The 26,938-nt window shown below is 33.6% G+C and overlaps 2 protein-coding genes across 4 annotated transcripts in view; one reads left to right on the forward strand and one right to left on the reverse strand.

Moving 5' to 3' along the window:
• The window catches only part of mapkap1 (MAPK associated protein 1), a 39,074-nt gene extending 20,421 nt beyond the window's left edge, over nt 1-18,653 (reverse strand). Inside the window, exons 1-7 of one of the 2 annotated variants that reach the window (XM_051110134.1) lie at nt 18,474-18,653; nt 16,755-17,193; nt 12,574-12,609; nt 9,375-9,464; nt 9,128-9,276; nt 5,681-5,853; nt 2,146-2,322 (exon numbers count right to left, since the gene is read on the reverse strand). In XM_051110134.1, the coding sequence (XP_050966091.1) occupies nt 2,146-2,322; nt 5,681-5,853; nt 9,128-9,276; nt 9,375-9,464; nt 12,574-12,609; nt 16,755-17,028 (899 nt within the window). In that variant the 5' untranslated portion in view covers nt 17,029-17,193; nt 18,474-18,653. The remainder of the gene's footprint in view (nt 1-2,145; nt 2,323-5,680; nt 5,854-9,127; nt 9,277-9,374; nt 9,465-12,573; nt 12,610-16,754; nt 17,194-18,473) is intronic. The other variant, XM_051110133.1, reaches the window with a different exon arrangement.
• A 2,618-nt stretch (nt 18,654-21,271) lies between these two features.
• pbx3a (pre-B-cell leukemia homeobox 3a) overlaps nt 21,272-26,938 on the forward strand; it is a 51,696-nt gene continuing 46,029 nt past the window's right edge. For both annotated transcript variants that reach the window (XM_051110137.1, XM_051110138.1), the window contains exons 1-2: nt 21,272-21,961; nt 23,722-23,795. In XM_051110137.1, the coding sequence (XP_050966094.1) occupies nt 21,786-21,961; nt 23,722-23,795 (250 nt within the window). In that variant the 5' untranslated portion in view covers nt 21,272-21,785. The remainder of the gene's footprint in view (nt 21,962-23,721; nt 23,796-26,938) is intronic.

The raw sequence follows: 26,938 nt of genomic DNA on the forward strand, positions 1-26,938 counted from the left end.
TAATCACATAAAAACATCTGTCACGTACATCTGTCTCAATGCCAAATTCACTATTACAGCCCAAACCAAGGTTCCCCATCAAAGGGAGGAGAGTCTGGCAGGGTGCCACTCAAATCCAATTAGCAACTTCCAATTAATAGGGGCCTCCTAACGCTTTGTCAGCCACATTAAGCAAACAGCTGATTAAACATCGGCCCAAATGCACAGAAGAGCAACAATCGAATTGAGAGCTCACAAAACAAAGAAAAGAGCTTCATGGAGAGGCCTGTGGGGAAAAAAACTCAAACTAACTTAAGGAATAAGTGCTTAGGACTTATGTGAATAGCCAGGCATTTAAACCTCATTAGTTTAAGGGCTCAAACATTCAGATCATTCTCTTAAGAACCGTATGAGAGGCTGTGCAAACTTCAAGACACAAAGAATTGAAAGGGCCCTCGCATCCGGGCCCACCGCCACCTGGTGGCTTTAGGAAAAGAGCAAGAAATATGCATTTAAAGTGGTAAATATAGGAGGAATATGTCAAAGTCAATTATATGTGCCAAACTTCCTGCTGCCAGCTGGTAGCGCTATCTGAATATTGGCATGTAGATGTCTTCAGGCCAGCACTTTTATCTAACATATGAAGCTTGGTGCAGATTGAACATGATATGTTCGAGTTAGTGTAAAGCATGTATCCTGTCACCAACAGGTGGCGCTATGATTATACCTGAATATTGGCCTTTAAATTACTTCAGGCCAAGACTCTTACTAAACATGTGAACAGTGCAGGCGGGACATTGCATGTTTAAGTTAGTGTAAAACAAATAATTTCCTGTTGCCAGCAGGTGGCGCTATAATAACAGAATATTGGCCTTCAGATGTGTTTAGGCGAGGACTCCTACTGAACATGTTAAATTTGGGGCAGATCGGATATTGTACAGCTGAGTTTATAACAACTTATTTTTCCATTGCGAAACATCGAATTTTGGATGTTTCGGACACGCCCTTTAATGAAAACTTAAGACCTGCACAATTTATCATCGCAAAGGCTTTTAGATTAGACTGACCGAATATAATGTTGATGTCATTAAATCTCTAGGAGAGGTTTGTTAGAGCATAAAGCATGTCACTTCCTGTTGCCAGCAGGTGGCGCTATGACTATAACTGAATATGGGCATGGGTGTGTGTTCAGGACAGGACTCTTATCAAACGTTAAGTTTGTGTGCAGATCAGACATTGCATGGCTGAATTATAACAACTTTCTGTTTTATGGAAACATCAAAGTTTCCGACAAGCCCTTCGACGAAAACTGAAGATTTTTGCAATTTATGTCACAAAGGGCTTTAGATTACACCGACCAAATTTGTTTAAATCTCTAGGAGGAGTTTGTTTCAACACAACGCCTGAAATGGCAAGAACAGCACAAAACTCGCAGAGAAAATTCAAAATAACAGACTTCCTGTTGGGTTTCGGACTTCACACCAGGGGACTTTTTTGTAGGTATTGGTGTGTTACATGTCTCTACTGAATTTCACACATGTATGTGAAACATAGCTCGAGGGACACCTCGTTGAAATTTTAAAAGGTGGCGCCATCGAGCCATTTAGCCACACCAACTTCTGAAACCTACATCAGATGCAAGTTTTTACCACTTTTAGCATGTGTGCAAAGTTTCATGAGTTTTCAAGCATTTTTAGGCTCTCCAAAAATGCAATTCATTTTGGAGAAGCAGCAGCAGCAACTGAGCAATTCCAATAGGGTCCTCGCACCATCAGTGCTCGGGCCCTAAAGAAATTAAAGAATTAATTAAAGAAGAAAGAATTTTCAGCATCATTACTCCAGTCTTCAGTGTCACATGATCCTTCAGAAATCATTCTAATATGCTGATTTGCTGCTCAAGAAACATTTCTGATTATTATCAATTTTGAAATCAGTTGCACTGCAAAAAAAATAAATAAAAATGTACGGACCCCAAACTTTTGAACAAATATGGTATATAGGTATAGTCTGTCATTAAAAAATTGTGTTAGTAACTCATTTTACTCTAATAATCTATAAAGCATATTTGATTTCCTTTTGATTTTGACTCTAAATGTCTTCATTCTTTACAGTGAGTCAGTAGTAGTAATTAGAGGCGATAAAATCAGAGTTAAGTGGCTTTCTTACATGCGAACAAAGAGTGATTGTTTGGGCCCCAGTCCAGGAGACGAATACTTCTCAACCAGAGCCAGCGTGCTGAAGCCAAACTTGTGTATGGGCTCATTGGAGTCCAGCGGAGGGAAATCTGTGTCCACCTCCCCGTCGTCCTCTGCGATGTGGAGGCAGTAAGTGTTGACGTTTTCACTGTGGAGTACAAAAGATGAAAATGAGAGAGAGATTAAACTCAAAAAGTGCTGTTGTCAATGTAAAGTATGTTTACGATTTCAAAAAGGTAAATCCTGTTTTCCCATTAGCTTGCAACAAAGCCATTTATGCTACACTTACGTAGTTGGTAAATTATTAAGAATAATTTGTGTCTGTGTAAAAGTGGTTCTGACTCTTTTTAAAACTCTGGATTGTTGATAAAAGCCAACATTGCTCTCCCGACCCTAGACGAGAACAACAGAAACATCAAACAAAAGCAGCTAGACACAATTTATGAGTCAGGGCATTTAAATAGGGGCTATTCATTGAGGAGCAAAAACATTGAGGGTTTGTTGGGATGCAGCCTGGCACAGAACGAGTATGAATCAAGAGAAAAGCACTGGGAAGAGTTAACTTCATTGGTTTCATGGTTAAACCTTTTGCTGTATGATTATATATCGTGTAAGATGGCTGTATTCCAGATTACTTTTGCCCAGGGCTTTGTTTTATATCATAATGGATCCAGACTGATCCATCAGAAATACAAAACTAACAGCAGCCTATTCCACGATTCATTCAGCGCAGACATGGTAAGCTTTTGTCTTTATGATATAGTTTTCATCCCTCGAGGGCAGTGCCTGCGCTGGTGTTTTTACGCCGGGACGATGGGGTTTTAATTTGCTCTGACACTCTGTCGAAATCCAGGCCTGAGCTGTAAAGACTAACTGTCATGGTGTTAATCAGACCCATGATCCTGCTCGGGCAGCCTGAGGAGATAACAGCCGACTCACAGAAAGTCTTGAACCTCAAGCACCACAAGTTGTCTTTTTTATTTGTAGTTTCAGTAACATGAACTCCTTCTCGATTTCACCTTCAAATTCTGAGCCATCCAAGACAACAGCCGTCTCCTGAATATCAAAGATCCTTGTGTGTCTCATCTCTAAAGACCTTCTGTCTGTAACCCAAAAAGCCTACCAAATGTCTAAGGCATCTTTGTAAAGATCTCAAGCTGTCTGAATTTCATCTTATTTTTTTGCAAATGTAAGTATTAGTAACAAACAAACAACTAAACCTAGACAAACTCTAGTGCAGAGCTGGGCAATATGGCCGAAAATATTATCACAGTATATTTATTAATGCTGTTTGACATCACTCTTCATCATAATATTTAATTTCATACAGTTAACAGAGAAGGAAATGCATTACACATTTAAGATTACAAAAAATTGCTACTTTTCAATTTAAGGCCTCAAAAAAAAATGTTTTTTTTTGTTTGTTTTTTGTGTGTGCATGTGTTGTAAAATAAAAAAAAAAAAAAAAAAAAATATCACCAAAAGACAAAATGTAAAAATGTAATCTAAAGAAAATACGACAGTTAACTTTTTTTTTTTTTTAACAGTTTAACATTTTTGTCTAATAAGGTGCTGCACAACAGAACTATATATTGCTGTCATAATTTCTTCAAGTTAAACCAAACTTTTATTTTGTCAGTTTGTCATGAAGACTCTGGAGTGCCAGTGTGTATTTAAGGATAAATTACCTTGTGTTTTCCAACTATGACTAACTTATTTTTTCTGGATTCAGTGTTTCATGATTTAATGCAAATTCATCACCGAAAATGGCATCTAATGAAATTAATTTAGAAAACAATTTTAACAATTTACAATAAAACTGCATTTTATTTCAAATAAGGTGCTGCACACAGAACTATAATAGTAATACATTCCGGTCACAATTTCTTGAAGTTAAACCAAACTTTTAGTTGGCGGTTTGTCATGAAAAATTTTAAGTCTCAGCGTGTACTTGAGTATAATTTGAGTCGTGAGTGCAAAAACTACAAAAAACGCTGTATTACGTATGTCAGGCCAGTAGTTGGCGCTGTCACCTTGTTAGTTAACAACACCTATAGGGAAGTAAAATCGACATGTACTGCACATGTCTACATACCTAACACATACTAGTGCACATGCATAATAGTGGCATTTTCCAAAACTTGCACTTTGAAACCAGTTTTCAAAATTATGCGTTTTCAGTCCCCAAAACATTGTTGAAATGTAAACGAACAGAACAATAAAAAGTTTTCCGTTTGCACACCAGCTGTTGCACATCCCTAGTCTGGATGATAATAATACTAGATCTAGGGTTGGTTCTAATGGGAAATTACTGGTCAGCGCTGACAGCGATCTGAACATCCTGAAAAAATCGTCTCAGAATTGAAGAGGGGCATCTCTTTACCTTGATCCTCACTCAAAAGCAGCTTTCAGAGGGCCTCTGGTAATGGCCAGAGCCGTACGGAGGTAGTCGACTCATTTAAACCCCACACAAGTCCTGTATCTCTTCCTCGCTACAGCCTGACCCTCCTCCAGGGGGAAAAAGCTCATTGCTATGCCAATCAGGTCTCACATCAACCACCAAGACTGTCTGTGTGAGGCACCACGCTGCCCAAGAGGGAATCTTGCTTTTTTTCCTGGTCTCCTCTCCATTTTAATGGTCACCCTCTCCTCAATCTGACCGAAGTATAAATCTTCATATTGTACCACGTACCAGGGAGAAAATTCCTGCGCTATTCGGTCAGCAAACCTCGGAGACGTACTGAATGAGGAGATGAGAAAGAAACCCAGGGGAATCCCTGCCTTCGCTGGGAAAGGTCAAGACTGGCATTAGCAGCAGAGGTAGATGGGAAAGGAATATAAATGCCTCTGGGAAGGATCATTACTTGGAGAGTAGCACTTTCCAAGAAGGTTGATAACAAATATATTTTATTTATGGCACCCTAAACAAATATCCACTAAGCAGGGATCGACGTGTCAACATTTCACTCGCATTTGCGACTAAAAATAAATGTGTGCAAACTGTAAAATGCACTTAGGACACGTGTGAATAAAAAGGTTGCACAAAATAAAAAGAATGGCATAACAAATGTCTTATTTATCAGTCCTAAATTTGGGGCAGAAATCAGGAAATGTAATATGGCTTAATGATGTGGGTTTTTTTATATTTTGAATTAGGTTTTATTTTTATATAATTTAAATTTTAATTAATGTTTCAGTCATTTTGTTAACTGTTTTAGAATTTTTTTTAATAAGTCTCTATAGGTTTTCATTATTATTATTTTTTTTAATTTAGTCATTTTGGTACATCAATATAAAGTAATTTAAAATGAGAAATGTCTGTATTTCATTTTAGAAACATCTATTTTAGTTCAAGTAATAAAAAAAAATATATGTTTTTTTTTTATTTGTAAAATAAAAAAAGCCACACACTGAGGATGACTTTAACACTTCAAGCACTGGACAATGTGGAGATATAAAATTCTTATATAGGGTTTATTTGTAAAAAGTTTTTTTTTTATACTAACGTGAGCTTGGGTTCACGGCCCTCACAGGTGTACTGCCAGCAGATGAGCCCGATAAGATCGTGGACCCGAGCGTTAGCCATCGTGACCACCGTCATGGGGTGAAGCTTTTCTTGGGTCGACTGCATTGAGAGGTAGACGTCAATTTTTTTGGTTGCCGTTGTACCAACATGGCCCTGAAAAAAAAAAGTGAAGGAAACGCTTTTATATAATATGTAAAATATAAAGCAAAAAGTAAGACAGCGTTTGTACAGTAAGTAAAATGACATTCCAGAACTTTCAAACACTACTTTTTTAATTTTCAAGGACTTTAAACAGGGATCTCATTCATCGAACAATGTCTTCTATTTTAAATTCTAAAAAAAAAAAAAAAAGAGAGAAATACATAAAATATACAAATAAAAAAAGGCAAAATACTACTGTTGTACTTTAATGTAAAAAAAAATTTAATTCCTGAAATTGCTCCGAAATCCTGATCTGAAAGAAATGATTCGCAATCCGCACTCCGAGTGCTGATCTGAAATTCTGAACTTTGGAGCATGTTTGCAAATCTTTTGCTTTAGATAGAATTTCGGAGCACGGATCGTGAATCATTTGATTCAGATCAGGACTTCGACACAGGTTCGAGAATCACTCCGAATCGGATTTCGGAGTGATTTCGTGAATCTTTTTTATGTTTTTTTTTTTTCTTAAACAGTAGAACTTTGCGTATCACAAATCTTTTGATTTGAATCATTCAATTCGCAAAATGACTCACAAACCCATTCCAATCTGAATCAAATGATTCGCAATATGCGATTTGAACACTTCAAAACAGTGAATCATTTTGCAACACAATGGTTTAACTGATTAAGAGTTTCGCAATTTGATTTGATTTTTGCTAGTGAATTGCTTGAAATGAACAATCAAATTCAAGACTTTGAATCAATCGGCGCAGTTCCAGCATAAATGACTCAATTGATTTGGTTCATCTGTTCCTCTTTTTACGTCTTCGGCCATGTTTACATGACACTGTCAGTACTACTACTTGCTTAGCTCAATTGTTTTCTGCCATTTACTAAAACAAGCAAAAAAAAAAAAAATTGTATGATGTTTTTTGAATCGTGTGAATTTTGCATGAAAAGATATGTGCTTATTGACAAAATTAAACACTTATTTCATACATACATTGTCTTTCAATAGTTCAAGCACTTTTCAAGTACTTCTTCAGGAATATAGCTATTTTCAAGGGTTTTCCAGGCCTTAAATTTCAAAAAACAAATTCAAGTACTTCAAGCACTTTAAGCACCTTGTATGAGACCTGGCAAAAAAAAAAAAAAAAAAAAAACTGATGAAAAATTGTCAAATTATGCCTTATATTGAGCCTGGGTGCTCATGCAGTAGGCACAGGTTTGAATCTGGTTTGTATTCTGACTTCATTTATGATCTATATTCTCAAAATAATTTTGTTTTTTCTTAATTTGTCAACAAAAGTACCAAAAAAGTCCCAAAATAAACAACAAACACAATCTGAAAATACATATTTTTATCATGAAAAAAAAAAAAAAACAATGTAAAAACATGAATCTAAAGAGCTAAAGGGGTGAACAGGTGATAAAGACAGCCGTAAGTGATACACAATGACAAACTACACCTAAAAATCTCGGAAATTAAAATGGCAGTCTTTCTTTTTTCTGCTAAGGTGTTATAGCCTGGAGCTGATCCTAATATAAGGAGACAGGAGAGAAACCTGCGTGACACCAGCCGTTTCTGCTCTGTGTTTTAGAAAGAGCTTGCTTAGAGAGCGATGAAAACAGTCTTTAAACATCCCAAAAATATTTTATTTAAATTAAATTCAATTAAGATTTACATATTCTTCAACAATAGATGTTAAAGATGAGGTCTGAAAATTAAGTTTGGAAGTGATTTCTTAACCATGTTAATTTTGTTATTCATGCAAGAGAGGAAGGGTTCAGCAATGTATCATGACCAATTAATAATGATCAGGGTTAATATAGTTAACTAAAACAATAAATAAAACAACAATAAAAAATATTTTAAAAAATGTAATACAAAAAAAACATTTTCATTATGTGAAATTTAAAAAACTTAAAATAAATGTAAAAAAAAAAAAAAAAAAAAAAAAAATAAATAAATAAATAAATAAATAAATATATATATATATATATATATATATATATATATATATATACACATACATATATATATATACAGGGGTTGGACAGTGAAACTGAAACACCTGGGTTTAGACCACAATTAGTATGCCGTTTGGCCTCCTTTTGCAGCCAATACAGCATTATTTCATCTTGGGAATGACAAATACAAGTCCTGCACAGTAGCCAGAAGGATTTTGAGCCATTCCTTTCACAGAACAGTGGCCAGGTCACTATGTGATGTTGGTGTATGAAAACATTTCCTGACTCGCTCCTCCAAAACACCCCAAAGTGGCTCAATAATATTCAGATCTGGTGACTGTGCAGGCCATGGGAGATGTTTAACTTTACTTTCATGTTCATCAAATCACTCTTGTCACCAGTCTTGCTGTGTGTATTGGTGCATTATCATCCTAATACACGGCACCACCTTCAGGGTACAATGTTTGAGCTATTGGGTGCACATAGTCAACCTTCACACTCTGCTCTTATTGGTGGAATGTGCGATCAGTAAAGACTGGCCACCAGGCTGCATAAATATAGCCATGAAACCTCCAACACTATATTAGCCAGTGTTTCAGTTTCATTGTCCAACCCCTGTATATATATATATATATATATATATAAAAAATTAAGTGTTGTATAAAAATGTAACTAAAACTTTAAATTAATAAAAACTATATGTGACCCTGGACCACAAAACCAGTCTTAAGTAGCACAGATATATTTGTAGCAATAGCCAAAAATGCATTGTATGGGTGAAAATGATAGATTTTTCTTTTATGCCAAAAATCATTAGGATATTAAGTAAAGATCATGTTTCATGAAGATATTTTGTAAATTTCCAGCCATAAATATATCAAAACTTTGTTATTAGTATGGATTGCTAAGAACATCATTTGGACAACTTTAAAGGCGATTTTTAGATTTCTTTGCACCCCCAAATTCCAGATTTTCAAATAGATGCATCTCAGCCAAATATTGTCATATCCTAACACACCATACATCAATGGAAAGCTTATTTATTCAGCTTTCCAATTAAAAAGACTCAATTCAAAATAGTCATTATTTTAGCTAACTATCTAAATTATATATTACAAATGAAGGCAATTGGATGGTTATATTATATTTCTTCAGAATAATTTGCACTGAAGGATCATTCACAATACAGCCAGGGACATTTACTAAGAAAGCCAATTTTAAACTCATGTTGACTTTGAAAATCATCAGTTTTCAAAGATAATCCATCATGTAATTTTAGAGGAAAAGTACTTCGTCTAGACACAAAAGTGCTCACCTTGCCATCAAATTTGGAGTACTCGTTGAAGGGGTTGTTGAGCTGCTGAGGACACTGCTCAAGCCTCAGTGAGAGTGTGGATTTACTGCCTGTGCTCCGGGGCCTGTCCTTAAAGTCCTTCTTTTCGAAAAGCGAGCTCAAGTCGTCCGCTACAAACAAAAAAATCAAGACAGAAGAACAAAATATTCAGAGGACAAGAAATAAAGAGCAGAAAATGAATGCAAACTTTTGAGTATGGCTACTGTACCTGATTGAGACGAGCTTCTCTCTTTCCACTGGATGTTTTTGCACTTGATCTGGTTCTGTCGTTCTTTCCTCAGTCGCTCCAATCTTTGAGCTTTAAATGAAAAGACTTTGATCTATTAACAGTGTCAGTGGTGTGACCCCATTACACTTCAAAGTGGCCAACGAAAACATTTCACGCATATTAGAACTGTGATTAACAAATACAAGGGCTGTATTCACCTGGTGAAAAAAAATACATAGGGATATGATACATTTAGCAATGTTAAATATTTGATTAAAAATGGAGGTTATTGCTAGACTGATGATTTAAATATTAAAGCGCTTGTCATCTAACAAATCAGTGTCAAACTTGAGTTGCTATTACATTAGTCTCGGTTTTCCTCATCAATAAGCCGGCAAAAAAGGTGTTTGGATAAATCTCACAAAGAAATGACCAGGTCACAGTTCAATTCAAAGTGTTTTCAAGGTTTTGTTTGTTTGTTTTTGTTTTGTTTTTTTGGGTTGTGACATTATTTTCAAGACAATTAAATACTTTTCTCCCTTTAAAAAAAAAAAAAAAAAATCATTATCATTACTGTAACATTTTTATTCAAAACATCAATTATATCTAGTCCAACAAATACTACCTTGACATATACTTTTCATATACATGTACTTTACAAATCTGATTTAATATTACATCATTATTTTTCCCCATTACAGTAATGAGAATTTTTAAAAGTCATGAAAATGTCACAAAACTCAAACAAAACAAAAATGAAAATGAATGGTCTTAAAACACTCAATATAGTCATTCATGTCACTGGATTATATTGCCAATATTAAGAATATTCCAGAACGTCTACACAGAAGTACAAGATGTTTTCCATTTATTTAATGAGGCCTAGAGCTAATCTACATATTATTTTATTTTCCAAACATATATATATGCATTCTAAACAATATGCAGCTCATATTGCTTTCAAGATACATATGCACATTTTTCAGTTTGCATTCTGTGAGTCTAAAATATATTTAAACTAGTCCAATTTGTACACTTAAAGTGCTTGAAAGAATCGCCAGAGAGCACTTGGCTGGTATTTTGAGAGTGAGTACAAATACGTAGTACTTGAACTTGAAGTATGTATGCAAATGTAATCCACTCTAATTGCAGGGCAAAAGTTTCTCTTAAAGGGCTTTTCTCTTATACTGGAGTCAAAAGTGTTTTTTTGATTGTGGAATGTCAGCTTGAGTGGTCTTGAACAATCCACATGAAGGGTACTTTTTCCCACAGTGGAAAAACAGCACAATTGCAGATGCACAAATATACAAGTGACCACAAAGCATGAAATACACTCTATTCGCAAATATGTGAAAGCAAATGCTTCATGGATTTTGTGTGTCACACTGCAATTTGTAATGCAACATTAGACATTTGAAGGAAACACTACTGTCATCTTGAATACTGGGGATTGTTGCTTTAACGATAATACAAAAACATATATGAAATATCTTCTACTTCACAACGTGTATGTTAGACTATACTTCACCTGATAAAAGCCTTAAAGTTTTACAATATTGAACACTGCTATTAGTTACTAGAGACAGACAGAATTATTTCTTTATCTTTTTTAAATATTATTTGTATTTAATTTTATATTATGCATGAGTCAGGACATCCCATTTCAAAAATGTATATATATAAAATCATATTAAATAAAAGTAAAGTCTATACTTTAATATTTAAAATAACTTTTGTGAAAACAAAATGTCAAAATGTGGATGAAATAATGTTCCTTCATCATTCAGGGAAACAACATACTTATTCTGACCTTTACTTATTAAAATATATAAAACAAAATGCAATAACTCTAAATTTGATTATATTTTCTATTTAAATTATATTTTAAATTTTATTATATTTTCTCAATTTTATATTACCACCCCTAAAGGGTGCATATTAGTACCTTAAAAATACCTTTTAGTACCTAAAATGAACATATTAGTACCTAAATGTAGGTCCGTTTTATTTTTTCCTCAATTCTGTTTTATTTTTTTCCAAATTCCGTTTTTTCCATTTTAATTTTTCTGGATTCCATTTTTTTTTTCTGGACTTCTTTTTAATGGTTAAACTGAAAATGTATTCATCAAAAAGCATGTCTAATTAATTAAAATGATGAAACTTAAACAATTTAACATCATTTTATTTAAAAAAGAAACAAAAAAATACATGTTTAAGGCCCAACGAAAAGTTTTATTTTTTCCCATTATACGTTTTATTGTTACCAAATTCTGTGTTTTAGCAGGTCTAATTTTTTGAATGCATAAAAACATTTCTGCCTATCAAATGAAGGCATAAAACAATAATTTAAGTTTCTTTTCATTAATGAAAATTAAACAAATTTTATTTCTTTGGCAAATAAAGTAGATTTACTATTAAAATTAAAGCATTGAAGAAATATTGTAAGATTATTCCTTAAAAAAAAAAAAAAGTTTTAATCATTTTAGTAGTAGCATTAAGTACATTCTGCTGAACAATAGTAATGTATTTCTGCCACAATGTCTTCGAGTTAAGCAGAACTTGTATTTTGACAGGTTGCCGTGAATACCTTAACATTTCTATATGATATATGATATATGATACGAGACTAGTTTTACTCAAATGAAATGGTAGAATGCTCATTAGGAATTCTCAGAGCAATTCTGAGATGGTGATTATGTATTTATGTCTTTATCCTTTCATTAACACAGAGACACACAGAACATGCAGGATTAATATTTAAATAGTCTTTTTGTGGCTTAAAATTGACAAATACTAGTCCACATCAAGATCTGATTGAAGTGTAATGACCCTCTTTTGATTAATCCATACAAATTTTGACAAACTCCATGACATTCTGCGTTAAACTGTAAATTCTGTTTTAATTACTGGATTCTTAGGGCCCTACTAAACGGTACCCAGTGACAGCTTTTGTATATTTTTTTTCCTTAGAGTGTAAAAAAGTGTTCTCTAAGTGGGATTTTAACCCAATTAATAAAAAATGTAGACCATTTAAAGATGAAATAATTTGAAATTAAAGTCTTATATCAAATTAAAGAACAGCTTTTTGAGATTACAGAATGAATTGCTGAAATTCAAACTGAATTTGATTCACATGTAAGATTCATCAGATTCATATTGATCATTTCAGCACTGTTTCCTGTCCTGAACACTTCCTTACCAGCAGGCTCAGGTCTCACGAAACTCTCTTGTCGTCCTGGGCACAAGTTGTTCAGATGGTTCATAATAGAGAAATATTTCAATGACCCCCCTCCCCGACAAAAGCATACCAAAACCAGAGCTAAGCCACATCCATTTCATCAACGTTACAAAGCTGGAGTGCTAGTGATTATCAATCCCTAGCCCAGGATTAATGCGCATTTCAACAGTTGCCATGATAAAAGGTACTGACTGAAACTGAATGACTCCAGGAACAGACCTCAGCATAACCAGACATCAGTATTTCAGACCAAAAACTGTTTAAACAAGCATAACATAATTAAAGCCTCGCATAATTATGCGTAATTCAGCAGTCATAATTGTCATATTGCTTCCAAAGCAAAATATAATAGGCATAACTCACCTGTAATGTGAGAAACTGATTGTTTTCCATGTGAAAAATGTTTTTGTGAAATTATTCGTTGAATTTAATTTAAAAAAACAAAACAAAACCAGTATAAAACATTGTGTGTTTTTATCTACTGCAAAACATTGACAGCATTGTTGAGATAATCTTTAAAATAGCCCAATATAAAGTGTTCATGATGATTTTGAACAGGATTAATACTGAAAAACAAGAAAGACTAGATTTAATATGTAATTTGTTTTTTTAAAAAAATCATCAGATAAGCTTACAACTGATTCCAAAAGACAAAAGCTCCAATTTCATTGGAAACAATTTCAGCACTGGAAACAGGTTTGCAAAGGCAAGATCGTCTAAGAGTACAAATCAATTTCAGTCAGTTGCCATTCCCAGCTAACAAGCACAATCAGATTAACCCTTGATCGCAGAAAAGGAAAAATCAGATAATAAAATAACAAATTTTCCCCCCCAAAGAAACAATTCATTTCATTTTAAATGTTACCTATTGAGATCAAAATGTTTTGTGCAATTTCCTCTTTATTTACGTACACATTTATTGAGCCCCAGTACAGATTATGTTTTCTACTCATTTCTGAGTGGCTGGTACAGCAAAGACTAACATAGCTGCATTAACAGGAAAGCTTTAAGGGAAAGACGAAGCAGCGAAACGATATAGTGTTTAAGTCCAGTCTAACTTTCTGCTTTGTTTTGCTCTAAGGTTTCAGCCTATTGATAATCAGTAAACTGGGATGGGAATAGTAAGGAAATGAATGATTCTGGCTCTGATTCAGATTCCAATTAAAGATTCTGGTTCTTTAGGGATTGCATTAACAATCGTTTCAGGTTTTCTGAAAGATCGCTATTTAGGAAGCAATTCTGTCAGTTGCAATCAATTGCATTTAAGGCCCTCAGCAGCCTGTCGTCAAATGAGTTCAGATATTCTACAAAAATAAAAATACACTAAACCAAAGAACTTTTTCAAATGCCACATTATGCTAAATGAATCAATAATAACTTTCTGGAAAAATTCCATAACAGCTTTCAGAAAAGAATCCAGTTCTCAATTCCCAACCCTAGTGAGCTGTGATTTCTGTCCATCTGCAAGGCACAGAGCAGTTCAGCTGATGACCAAACAAATGCTAGTCTTGATGTACATGCTACACTTATTTAAACTTGCTTGGTGTTCAGCTTCTTTAAAAGCAATTTATGGCTGTTTTTCCTTAATTGCTTCACATTTTTCATCAACTGAACTGCTTTAAGCAGAGCAATACATTTAGAAATCACGTTCAGAGAGAAAGAGAGGTAATCATGGGCCGACACAGCAGAGCAAACTGAAGCAGAAGCGTGCAAGGTTGAGTTTAGGCTGGCATTAGATGATTTTCAACATTCAGCGTGTTTGATATTATCGGTTAGTAAACTCTGGTAGTGACCAATGAGCATCTTCTCACACTGAAGAACCGACAAGCCATTGTCATGCTCATTATCTGATCCCTTTGCAAAATGCATGTTAAAGGAAAATGTACAGATAATTTACTCGCCTCCTTGTCATCCAAGATGTTCATGCCTTTTTTTCTTCAGTTGTGAAGAAATTATGTTTCTTGAGGAAAACATTATGGAATGTTCTCGATATAATGGAATTGGTGCCTGCGAGTTTGAACTTCCAAAATGCAGTTTGAATGCAGCTTCAAGGGCTCCAAATGATCCCAGCTGAGGAAGAAGGGTCTTATCTAGCAAAATGATTGGTTATTTTCTAAAAAGTACAATTTATATACTTTTTAACCTTAAATGCTCATCTTGTCTAGCTCTGCGATGTGCATGCATACTCAATACTGCTCAATCCAGGTCAATACTGTTAGGGCATGTCGAAAAACTCCCGTCTCCTCCAACTTTAAAATCATCTTACATCTCAGTTTTACCTTTTTGTAATGGGTGTTTTAACCTTTGCATATTCACTTTATAAACACTGGGTTGGTATTTCTGCAGCAATGTAGAACGATTTTGAAGTTGGAGGAGAAAATAAGAAAATGAGATGGGAGTTTTTCAACATACCCTAACTGTACTGAACCGGAGGTGCAAAGATTGCGAAAGCACATCACAGACCTAGACAAGATGAGCGTTTGAGGTTAAGTAGTATATAAATTACTGATTGTTTCACTAGATAAGACCCTTCTTCCTCGGCTGGGATAAAGCCGTTTAAAGCCATTTGAAGCTGCATTTAAACTGCATTTTGGAAGTTCAAACTCACGGGCACCATAGAAGTCCACTATAAGGAGAACATTCCTGAAATGTTTTTCTCAAAAAACATAATTTCTTTATGACTGAAGAAACAAAGACATGAACATCTTGGATGACAAGGGGGTGAGTAAACGATCTGTAAATTTTTGTTCTGGAAGTGAAGTTCTCCTTTAAGTACTCTTAAAGGAATAATTCACCTAGAAATTAAAAACTTGCTGAAAATGTCCCTATCAGGCCAGATTTGGAGAAATTTAGCATTACGACACTTGCTAACCAATGGATGCTCTGCAGTGAATGGGTGCCGTCAGAATGAGAGTCCAAACAGCTGATAAAAACATTACAATAATACACAAGTAATCCACTCCAATCCAGTCCACCAATTAACATATTGTGAAGTGAAAAGCTGCATTTTTGTAAGAAACAAATCCATAATTAAGAGGTTTTTTTTTTTAAACTTTAAAACATTGCATCCAGCTACAATACAAGCCCATTATCCATAATAACGCTTCCTCCAGTGAAAAAGTGCTCTCGTCCTCGCATTTCAAAATCCATCAACATCTCTGTTTGTTGAAACCAATGCTTCATCTATGCATATTTTTCTTCTGTTTCAGATAAGATGACTTTTTCACTGGAGAAGGCTTTATAATATATTTTGGATTTGCATTTAGTCTATTTTTTATTTTATCTTATAGCTGGAAGCAATGGTTTTAGTTAAAAATCATCTTAATGATGAATTTGTTTTTCACAAACATGCAGGACTGGAGTCATGTGGATTACTATAGCGAAAATGAACACAAACAACAGCAAGTGCACAGGCAATGCGTACAATATGCATAAACAGTTTGATAATTCAGATGCACGTCTCCAATCATATTTAGATCACTTATTAGTCATGTTCATGGTTTTCAAATACATCATATTTAGTAATGGTAGAGAAAGCAATATTATGGATAGATGACTCACATTTTAGCTGAAAGCAATGGTTTGAGGTTGAAAATGCATTAATGATGGATTTGGTTTTTTTTACAAACATACAGCTTTTCAGCTTCACAAGACATTAATTGATGGCCCGGAGTGGTGTGGATTACTTATGAATTACTGTAATGTTTTTATCAGATGTTTGGACTTTCATTCTGACGGCACCCATTCACTGCAGAGGATCCATTGGTGAGCAAGTAATGTAATGCTACATTTCTCCAAATCTGTTCCCATGAAGAAACAAACTCATCTACATCTTGGATGTCCTGAAGCTGAGTACATTTACAGCAAATTTTAATTTTTGGGTGTACTATTTTTTTTTAAGTTGGTCTGAGTGACACAATACTGGAATTTCTAACTACAATACAATGCCTTGAATAATATAATCAATATTCGATAACACAAATGTAAAAAATAATATGCAGCTGGGCAATACATGCTTAACAATCTTAAAACCAAGTGTGAGAAGGTTTTGAGCGTTTCGTCTTTACCTGTACCAACCACATCAGTAAGCTGGATTCAGGGCCCCAAAAGCAGCAAAGTCTAATAGTAAGACAGCTACTTGCCTGTGTTGGAGCGCCGTCGGATGCCAAAGTCCCAGCTGGAGGTGATGTCGACAGACTGAGAAAGATCGCAGGTCTGGCCGTCTCCTCCAACGCTGCCATCTCCGTACGAACCCCCAGACGAGCCTCCGCCAGCGGACGCCGCAGACGAATGGCATTTCTCCAGATCCACGTCGTGGTCGATCAGGACCATCTCGCACATCCCGGTGTCATCGCTGGTCACGTGCGACTGGCGGATGTGGGCCAGGATGATGGCGGGGTTGTCGAGGAAAGCCATTCTGAGCACCCGCCCCTCGCCCCTCTGTCGCTCTCCGGTTCTCCGTCCGGATGTGCCGACCCTCAGTCGGAGTTAGAGGCTGAAGATTCCTCAGCAATGCAGCGTCTTCTTTTCTTTCTTTTTGGGGTTATTTTCTCCTCTCCATGGTGGGACATGGATGCTTGCCTGCAGGGTAACACAGACCGGATGTTTAACCATTAAGCCACAGATATCATGACTTGCGTAATACAATAACCCTACAAAGCCTACTGTATCATATTTGACATGCAAATGATCAAAACTTGTGCTGTTGACAAACTACTACATGCTGACTGATAGTTTATCATTTTTAAGTAAAAGGTTAGCACAATTGTAAAAACATCCACCTTCATCTTGTCTTTTTTGCTGTGAAATCTTTAAGTATTTTTATAAAGTAAATGCAAGAATAACGTAAATATTGTTCATAATAAACACTTACTAGACTGAATAAAAAAATATTGAGTATCAAATGTGAGTATCAAATATGATCATCAGGCTTTTTGAGGGAAGTTTGTACTGCATCAGTATATTTTGTGAAACTAGCTTTAATGCAATTAAGTATTTAAATATCATCTTTCTAAGACTTTCTATACTATTGAGAAATATACTGACAACTGATATTTACATGCATTTTATGTAGTCTGCTATAGCCTACTGTTCTAAAGATCTCACTAATTTACTTTACAAGCTATCAGAATTACATTTTGGCCGAATAAATAACTACAGCTGCACCAAACTGCAGATTTCTGCTCATTTAACTACAAAAATGTTACAATTATCAACTTTAAAGGAGCAAATAGGTGTATAAATTAAAATAAATACTTGCCATTCATTCACATCACACATCTTCCTACAAAAAGTCAAACTGAAATCATCCATTCAACAGGTTAAGCACAAACATCACGAGAGATACACACAGGTGTAATGGATAAACCAGTCTTCCAAGCTCTATTATTGTTCTTACAAGGATGTTTATTATATAAACACACAGTAAAGACAAAAACACACACAACTGGTTAGTTACTAACTAGACACTGTCATGATCGCTCCTGTCACCAGAATCCCAAACAACAACCTTCTTAACTAGACTAGGACAAAAGAAGGGACACCCATGCCTTATTGTTAAACCACATGTTAAAAACGTTTTAAATCCTGATTTGTAAACAAAATGACAAATGATGATGCTAAAATGCTAATTAGCCAGCAAGCTAACAATTTCTGATTTATAACCGCATTAACCGTGTTCGTTATGAGTGCGAGCTGGTCGCAAATGTACTCTCGTTGCTGTCTGAAATGCTTAACATTACATTTGAGTAACATTTTAGATTAAACACAAGTAAGAAAAAGCTCAGTGGACGCGCTAGTCAGGCCCTGCTAATGCTCGTGCTAATCTGCTCGATAAGCCTCAACCATCACCGCATCTTTACCTTCATTCATGCCTATAACAGCGGCCGAAACCATCAAAGACACGCCACACCGTCTGAGCGAGGGACTGACTGTATTGTCTCATTTCATACTTGTAGAGATATCGTCCCAAAAACGGAAAAAATGTGTCTGTTTACTCTGTTGTTCCTGTGTTGGTGGTCCACTAAGCTACTTCCTGCGGGTTTACCCCTCATACCGGAAGTACACGGCTCTGGGAAACACCCTCGAGAACGAACGATGGACAAGACATGCGGCCAATCAAGGCTGAGAGAATTTTAAAAATCAATTTAGTAGTAGATAGACAGATATTAATTAATTTTTGTAAGTATAACAAAGATTATCAGTAAGAAATAATAGACATAATTCTGCAAAAACTTGATATAGCTTTACACCTTATGATTCAGAAAATTTCCACAGATTGTTAAACAAACAGAAAGAGACAAATAATGTTATTATATTTTTGGAGTAAATAATAGACTATGATATTTTCTGAACATGCAAGACACACTATTTATACTAGACCTTGCACAATTACAGTGTTACAGCAACAAAGAGAAAAATGTTTACTTAATTAAAGAATTCTCCCACCACTGCAAATGCAATTACAACAGGGAAAGTTTTATACCTGAAATGAATTATAACATTATATCTTTGACTGGAATAAAATCAAGCATGATTTTAAATTTATGTATTTTTTAAGTAATTTATTCAGTAAGTAATAAAGTAATAAATTTAAGTATTTATTTATTTATAGTGTATATACAAATTTATATATGATTGTTTACTAATATATTTCTTAGCTGTTTAGAATAATATTGTGCTTTCATATTTATTTATGTATTTACCTGCTTGTTTACTAATTTATTTTGTAGTTATTATTTAATTGTGTTTGACCTGAAAAATATTACTTTAAACTGTTGCAGATAGATTGATTCAGTCATGTTGATTCAGATAATTTGATTCAGATGCTTTCACATAAAACCTATTTTTGAGGTTACCTGACAAAACAATTTTTATAAATGAATTGATGTTTGTTTACTCATTTATTTCTTGGCTGTTTACAATGGCATTTCTTTATGTATATGTATTTAGTTTGAAACAGAAGTGTTAGTCTGTACCAAATGACACTGTGTATGTTATAAATATTTTCTGCATTTCTGCATGGATAAGTTGGTGTTAATATAATTAAACACCAACTTATCCACCACCTTTTTTCTAAATAAACACTGACCATTTTTAGGTTGGGTGAGTTGTGCTTTATAATGTTATATTTCTAGAGGATATATATATATATATATATATATATATATATATATATTATATTTATATTACATTATATGTAAGAAATATATTTTATACACTACCAGTCAAAAGTTTTTGGTTATGGTTTTTAAAGAAGTCTCTTCTGCTCACCAAACCTGCATTTATTTGATCCAAATTACAGCAAAAAGTTTTGAAATATTTTTACTATTTAAAATATGTTTTCTATTTGAATATATTTTAAAATGTAAATTATTCCTGTGATTTCAAAGCTGAATTTTTAGCATCTAAAAAATATATATTATTATTATTATTATTATTATTATTATTTGAAAACAGCTGAGTGGAATTTTTTCAGGTTTCTTTGATGAATAGAAAGTTCAGAAGAACAGCATTTATCTGAAATAGAAATCTTTTGTTACACTATAAATTTCTATATCATCACTTTGGAAGCATCCTCGCTAAATAAAAGTATTAATTTCTATAATTTCTTTCCAAAAAATAAAAAATATATACTGACCTCAAGCTTTTGAATATAGTGTACTGTTACAAACAAAAGCTTTTAATTTCTGATAAATGCTAATCTTTGGATATTTTTTATCCATCAAAGAATACTCAACTGTTTTAAATATTGATAATAATAATAATACTGTTTCTTGAACAGCAAATCAGAATATTAGAATGATTTCTGAAGGATCAGGTGACTGGAGTAATGATGCATAAAATTTGGCTTTGATCACAGGAATAAATCATATTTTAAAATATATTCAAATAGAAAGCAGTTAATTGAAATAGTAAAAATATTTCACAATTTTACTATTTTTTTCTGTACTTTTGATCTAATAAATGCAGGCTTGGTGAGCAGAAGAGACTCCTTTGGCTGGTATTGTATATATTTTAACTGTATTTATTTAAAAAATATTTTAATATTATTTAATATTCTAAAAAAATTTTACGTGCAGCCTTTTAGATGCTTTCAATTTTATGCATCGTTTTATTTTAATATATTTTTAATTGTATTTATTTTTAATTTTATGTTATTCAGTACTACCATTTATTTCTTTATTTTATGATTTCATGTGTTTTGTACATTTTTGCTGTTTTCTGGATTTTTTTTTTTATATCGTGTTACTGTTCACATTTCGCTGAACAGCTTGTAATAGGCTGATTAATTATATATTTGTGACAACCCCATATCGTGCGACAACATACCCCGCTATAGGATGTGTTAAGTTAATTGTATCTTTCTTCATGGACAGCAACAGTGCAATGTTCAAGTGCTAAATAGTATTCATTGTATTCAAGTCCGTATAGACTTTTAAAACCACACTGATAAATATTCGCCGTAGTAAAAAACGCTTGTAAATACACCTTATGCACATGGACAGCAATGCAGAGTGTCACTGTAAAACTTACTTTGCCTGAGTCTCTGGACATATATATATATAAATGTATGTAATTGTGAGCAGAGATGCACACTTGCAGACCCCAGGTGGGCGGAGCCGACTGTCTGTACACTGTTGTGCAACACTGGGTACATCATCAGGAGGAGCTGCTGTGCACGAGACGCACGCAGGAATCCACACGGATATTCTCACAACCCATTACATCTGCTGTAGATCATCCAGAAGAGCGGGATGTGCGTTTAACAACCTGTCTGTGTTATTCCACAGCTCAACAAGAGGAAGAACAAACCCTGGAAAGCCACTGGTTTATTGCAGATTACATGCATCCCATTTTAATCACTAATTTATTTTCTACTCGAGGATGGAAATCAAACACAGAGGGATTTTCTGAAGTTTTTCAGAAGCTGCCACTGGAATAACAGTGTGAGGAAACATTGCAACGAGGCAGATGATGAACAGCAAAAGCATCAAAGTGAACTAGACTGTTTGCTCATACTGGAAATCAGTGGATCGTTTTATTAAAGCACTTTTTGTTTTCGCGCACTCGGGACTCTTAAGCACCCGTCATTTTCATTGCATTGATCCAGGACAGCTTCTACATCTCTCTTGCGTGGATTTTAACAAAGTCAGAGCTCTTTGAGGCGGAGGATGGAGGAGCAGAGCCATCTGATGCAGACCCTGGGCGGCGTGACCCTCACCGGACACCCGGTGGCTTTACCGGTGCCTCATGACGGACCCGACGCGAGAAACAAGCAGGACATCGGAGACATTCTGCATCAGATCATGACCATCACCGACCAGAGCCTGGACGAGGCTCAGGCAAAGTTAGTTTTACAATGACACTTTACATTGCTGTCCATGTGCATAAGGTGTATTTACAAGCGTTTTTTACTACGGCGAATATTTATCAGTGTGGTTTTAAAAGTCCATTTATACAGTCTTGAATAGAAAAAAAATATGTAGCACCTGCACTGTCCAGGGAAAAAAAGTACAATAGATTTAACACGCTACACATCCTATAGCGGGGCATGTTGTCACACGATATGGGGGTAAGTTGTGACAATGTGGCATTAACAGTACAGTATTAACAGGGAACAGATTTGACACAATTATGAACAACAAAACAATTCGGTAAACAGCAAGAATGTAAAATGACACATGCAAAAATATTTCAAGAATTAAATTGTAATATTGTAATAACAGAATATAAAATAATATAAAATAATATTAAAATATCAAAATATTTAAAAAGTATATTTAAAATATTTTAAAATAATTAAAACAAAATAATACATGCACAAATGTGAAACGTAACATGCAAAACTGTTTTTACAAATATTAAATTATAATACATTAATACTAAAAATTGTTAAAAAATAAACACAAATAAAATATATATTTAAAATATTGACGTGAGACAAAAATATAAAAGTATAAAAAATATGGTCTACAGAAATTTAAAATGATAAAACAAACTGAAAGTATTATTCAGAACAAACAAAAACATAATTTGCTGCTAAAAGACAAAACATTCATTTGTTATGTGTTTTATGTCTTAATTATTATTAGTAATGTAGGAATTGTCACACGAGATGGGGTAATTTGTCACTATGTGACATTAAATAGCTTATTACAGGCTTTTCTGGGCAATGTGAACAGTAACAGTTATGAACAACAAAACAACTTGGTAAACAGCTAAAAAACGTAAAAGGTAACATGCAAAAATCATATTAAGAAGTTAGTATTATATTATAAATAATAGTAATAATATAAAATAAAATAAAAATATTTAAAAAGTAAATACAAATGATATATTTATTATTTATTTTTTATTTATATTTAAATAATACATGAAACAGGAAAAATGTGAAATGAAAATGAAAAAAATATAATAATATAATATTTAAAATATATTTAAAAATAAATACTAATAAATTTGTGTTTAAAATATAAAAAATACACAACAACAAAACAATTTATGAAAGGGCATGCAAAAGCTAACATGCAAAAATACATATATATAGAATATTATAATAATATAATATTAAATAATATTACAAAAAATATTAAATATATATATAATATAAAAAATAATAAAAATACGTTTATATGAAATATGTGGCCAACAGATTATACAATTACCCCTACCTGAACAATATTCAGTTTAGAACAAAGACATTTATTGCTGCTAAAAAAAAGCATTAATTCAGTTATGTGTTTTATGTCTCAAATAGTTGGTTTTTAATTATATTAACAATGTAGAAAATATTCTCAAGCTTATACAGTGTAATCTGTTGCAACTACCTCTTTTGTCGAGATCAATGCACCTTAAAACATTTACCAACCTGGTGTGGTTTTATATAAACGTATGCCTTTACAACAAAAGAAAAGTACTCCAAAAATGCACTTGAAACATAATAATGTTGGTTTCCTACTGAGAAACACTAGTTGAACTTGCGTGGTGCTGTGAGGTGAAGAAGATAAATTTAGTGGCACAGCAGAGTAACTTTGAATGTAAAGCACTGTGTTAATGGCATGTACGAATGATTATTTATTCTGTATCCTTCCTGTTTTTCTTTGAAAGAAAGCATGGGCTGAACTGTCACAGAATGAAACCAGCTCTGTTCAGCGTGCTCTGTGAAATCAAAGAGAAAACAGGTAAGTGCTCCTTTATGCCCCACACAATACGCTGCCATAATGCACTTGCACGGATGATGCTCTTCAATACACACCGCTGTTACATTCACAATAGCCACCAGCAGCCTTGCAGAAGCTAACGTTCACTACAGACAATAGTGTGTTTAACACTGACAGATGCTTCCTTACCAAAGTGTGAATGAGTTATTTGTGGAGTTTTCTGATGACGTATTTTGTAAAGGTGTGGTTGATATCTTCCGTTCCACTCAGCAAAAATGCAGTTTGATTGCATGGTAATAAAGCACTGTATGTAATGTTTAGACTAGAGCTACTTATCTTATTGATGTACTGCAGAAACACAGAAGCATCTCATGCCTCTCATAATGTTATTATGAGAGTTTCAGATTATGTAGAGATAAAATGTTTTTATTTAAAAAATCACCTGATTTTAGAGAGTCAAGTCAGGTATTGGTACAGTTTGTATTTGTTGAAGGTTACTTGTTTGCAGATGGCTCAACATGCTTTGTTGTGTTTCTAAAAGAAGATGAAATTCAGTTCACAGCATGGATTTTCTGTAAATTGAAATAACAATGTATTTTCATGCCTGAAAAGAGAAAAACACATGCATTTGCATAAATTGTGCTCTCATTATTTTTGCAGATTTTTAACTGAATTTCCAATAAATTAATTGTGCAATTTAGATGCAATCTTAATTTTATGGAAGCCCATTTCCAACACTAAATAAAAATTGTAAAAAAGGTAATTGCAACTTTTTATCTAACAATTCATTATTTTAATTCAGTGTTTATTCTTTTTTATTCAATTTTTATTCTTTTTTTATTCAAATTCAAGTTTATATCTCGCAATTCTGACTTTTTTTCCTCAGAATTGTGAGATATAAACTTGCAATTACCTTTTTATTTTTTATTCAGTTTTTATTCTTTTTTTTTTTTTTTTTTTTTTTTTTTGCAATTTCGAGTCTACATCTCGCAATTCTGGCTTTTTCTCAGAATTGTGAGATATAAACTCACAATTGCAATGGAAAAAGTCAGAACTCCGATTTAATATCTCACAATTCTGACTTTATAACGCAAAATTGCGAGTTTATATCATGCAATTCTGACTTTTTTTCTCACAGTTGCAACTTTTTATCTCACAATTCTGACATTTTTTTTTTGCAATTTTGAGTATACATCTCACAAATTTGACTTTTTTTCTCAGAATTGTGAGACATAAATTTGCAATTGCCTTTTTATTCAGTAGCGGAAACAGGCTTCCATACAATTTACACCTATTCCTATGTATAAATAACAATGATTTAACTATATTATTAACCGAGCAACATCTTTATATTCAACCTATTTATAGAAATTCACTGAATAAAAAAAAAAATAACCTTATTAAATAACCTTAAAATGGTTTAAACAAAATATTTTATGCAAAATTTCAATAAAAAATTTTACCATTTGATTTACACATTTACATATTTTGATTTAAATACTTATTATGTTTTGCTTATTGATTTTTTTAGGTTGGAGCAAAAATAATTTCTAATTGTAATTGTGATTTAATATCTCACAGTTCTGACTTTATAACTCGCAATTGCGAGTTTATATTATGCAATTCTGACTTCTTCACAGTTGAGACTTTTTTCTCAGAATTGTGAGATATAAACTTGCAATTACCTTTTTGATTTTTTTATTCAGTGGCGGAAACAGGCTTCCATACAATTCACACCCATTCCTATTTATAAATGACAATGATTTAACTATATTATTAACAAAGTAACATCTTTATATTCAACCTATCTATTTATAAATTCATTGAAATTAATAAATATTTGTATGTAAAAACACATTAGTTCTTTTAGTCGTTTTTCTCTCAGTGAAAAGTAATATTTTTTCTTTAAGTAGGTCTGTCGTACTACTTTAAAACGGTTTAAGCTAAATATTTTATGCAAAATTTCATTTAAAATTTTTACCATTTGATTTACACATTTTGATTTAAATACTTACTATGTTTTGCTTATATGTTTTGCTAAAAATCATTTTATCAGAACTTCTTGTAAAATATGTTATTATGTTTAGTAGCCTCATGTTCATGATTGTAAATCTTAAATAAACATTTTTGTTCAGAATCGTGATTTCAACTGTAAATCATAAATTTATGCAGCTTATATCTGCCCTGGAAAGGTCAAATAAGTAAAATCAGTCAGGGAAAAGTCGAATTGTTATAGTGATTTTATATATATATATATATTCTCGAGGTATGCATAGCTTGATAATATTTTATTGGCTTGATGTTGCTTTCTAATTAATCTATTGCTTTGCAAGTAGTCAAATGCATTGAAAAGTCATGGAAATGAATTGGCTCTGTGGGGCAATCGGTTGTGTAACGGTAGTATAAAACATTATTTGGTCATGACAGCGCACTCTAGTGCCAGTGCAATAAACATTCAGACATTGCCATCGTAGTGAGTAACTCGCTTCAACTCAGCATGCTGAATACATTCACAAACACAATTTTTGCAGTGCATGCATATCTGTAAATATGCGTCTCTCATTCTGCAAAATCAATTGTCCGCTTTAAGTAAAGCAAAGCAATTGCATTTGATTCATTAGCTTGATTTACAGACGTGCTTCATATTAAGTAAGCACTTCTGAAGTCTGCCGGGGGCATTTTAGTATTGACGCAATCTGACAGAGCTAATGAGTGAAATCAATCAGCCTGAATATTATATATCTATTTGGGCAATAGAATTTAATTAGGCTATAAGGCTATAAAATATAACAGAAGCTAAATATCAACATAAACATTGATGGTGGCTGTTGTGTTAGCGAGAGAGTTCATATTCATGCAGAAAGTGGTTTTAGAATAATAGTTAGAGGTTTTTCGACATCAGATTTGGAGAAATTTAGCATTACATCACTTGCTCACCAATGGATCCTCTGTGCAATTAACTCGGCTGCATGGTGGTTAAGATGCGCTTGACTGTGGTGGGTGGATCATTACACTCTCTCGGCCCAGGCGGCTTGTGTTCAGCTTGCTTACCCTGTAGGCTGTGGAGGACTGTCAGAGACGGGCGGCATGGATCAGTGGCCTGGAAAATGGACACGAGAATGGAGCATAATTGATTTAAATCCCCGGCGTTCCTTCCCTGCTTA

This window comes from Labeo rohita, chromosome 5 (assembly GCF_022985175.1).
Source record: "Labeo rohita strain BAU-BD-2019 chromosome 5, IGBB_LRoh.1.0, whole genome shotgun sequence".
Taxonomy (NCBI): domain Eukaryota; kingdom Metazoa; phylum Chordata; class Actinopteri; order Cypriniformes; family Cyprinidae; genus Labeo; species Labeo rohita.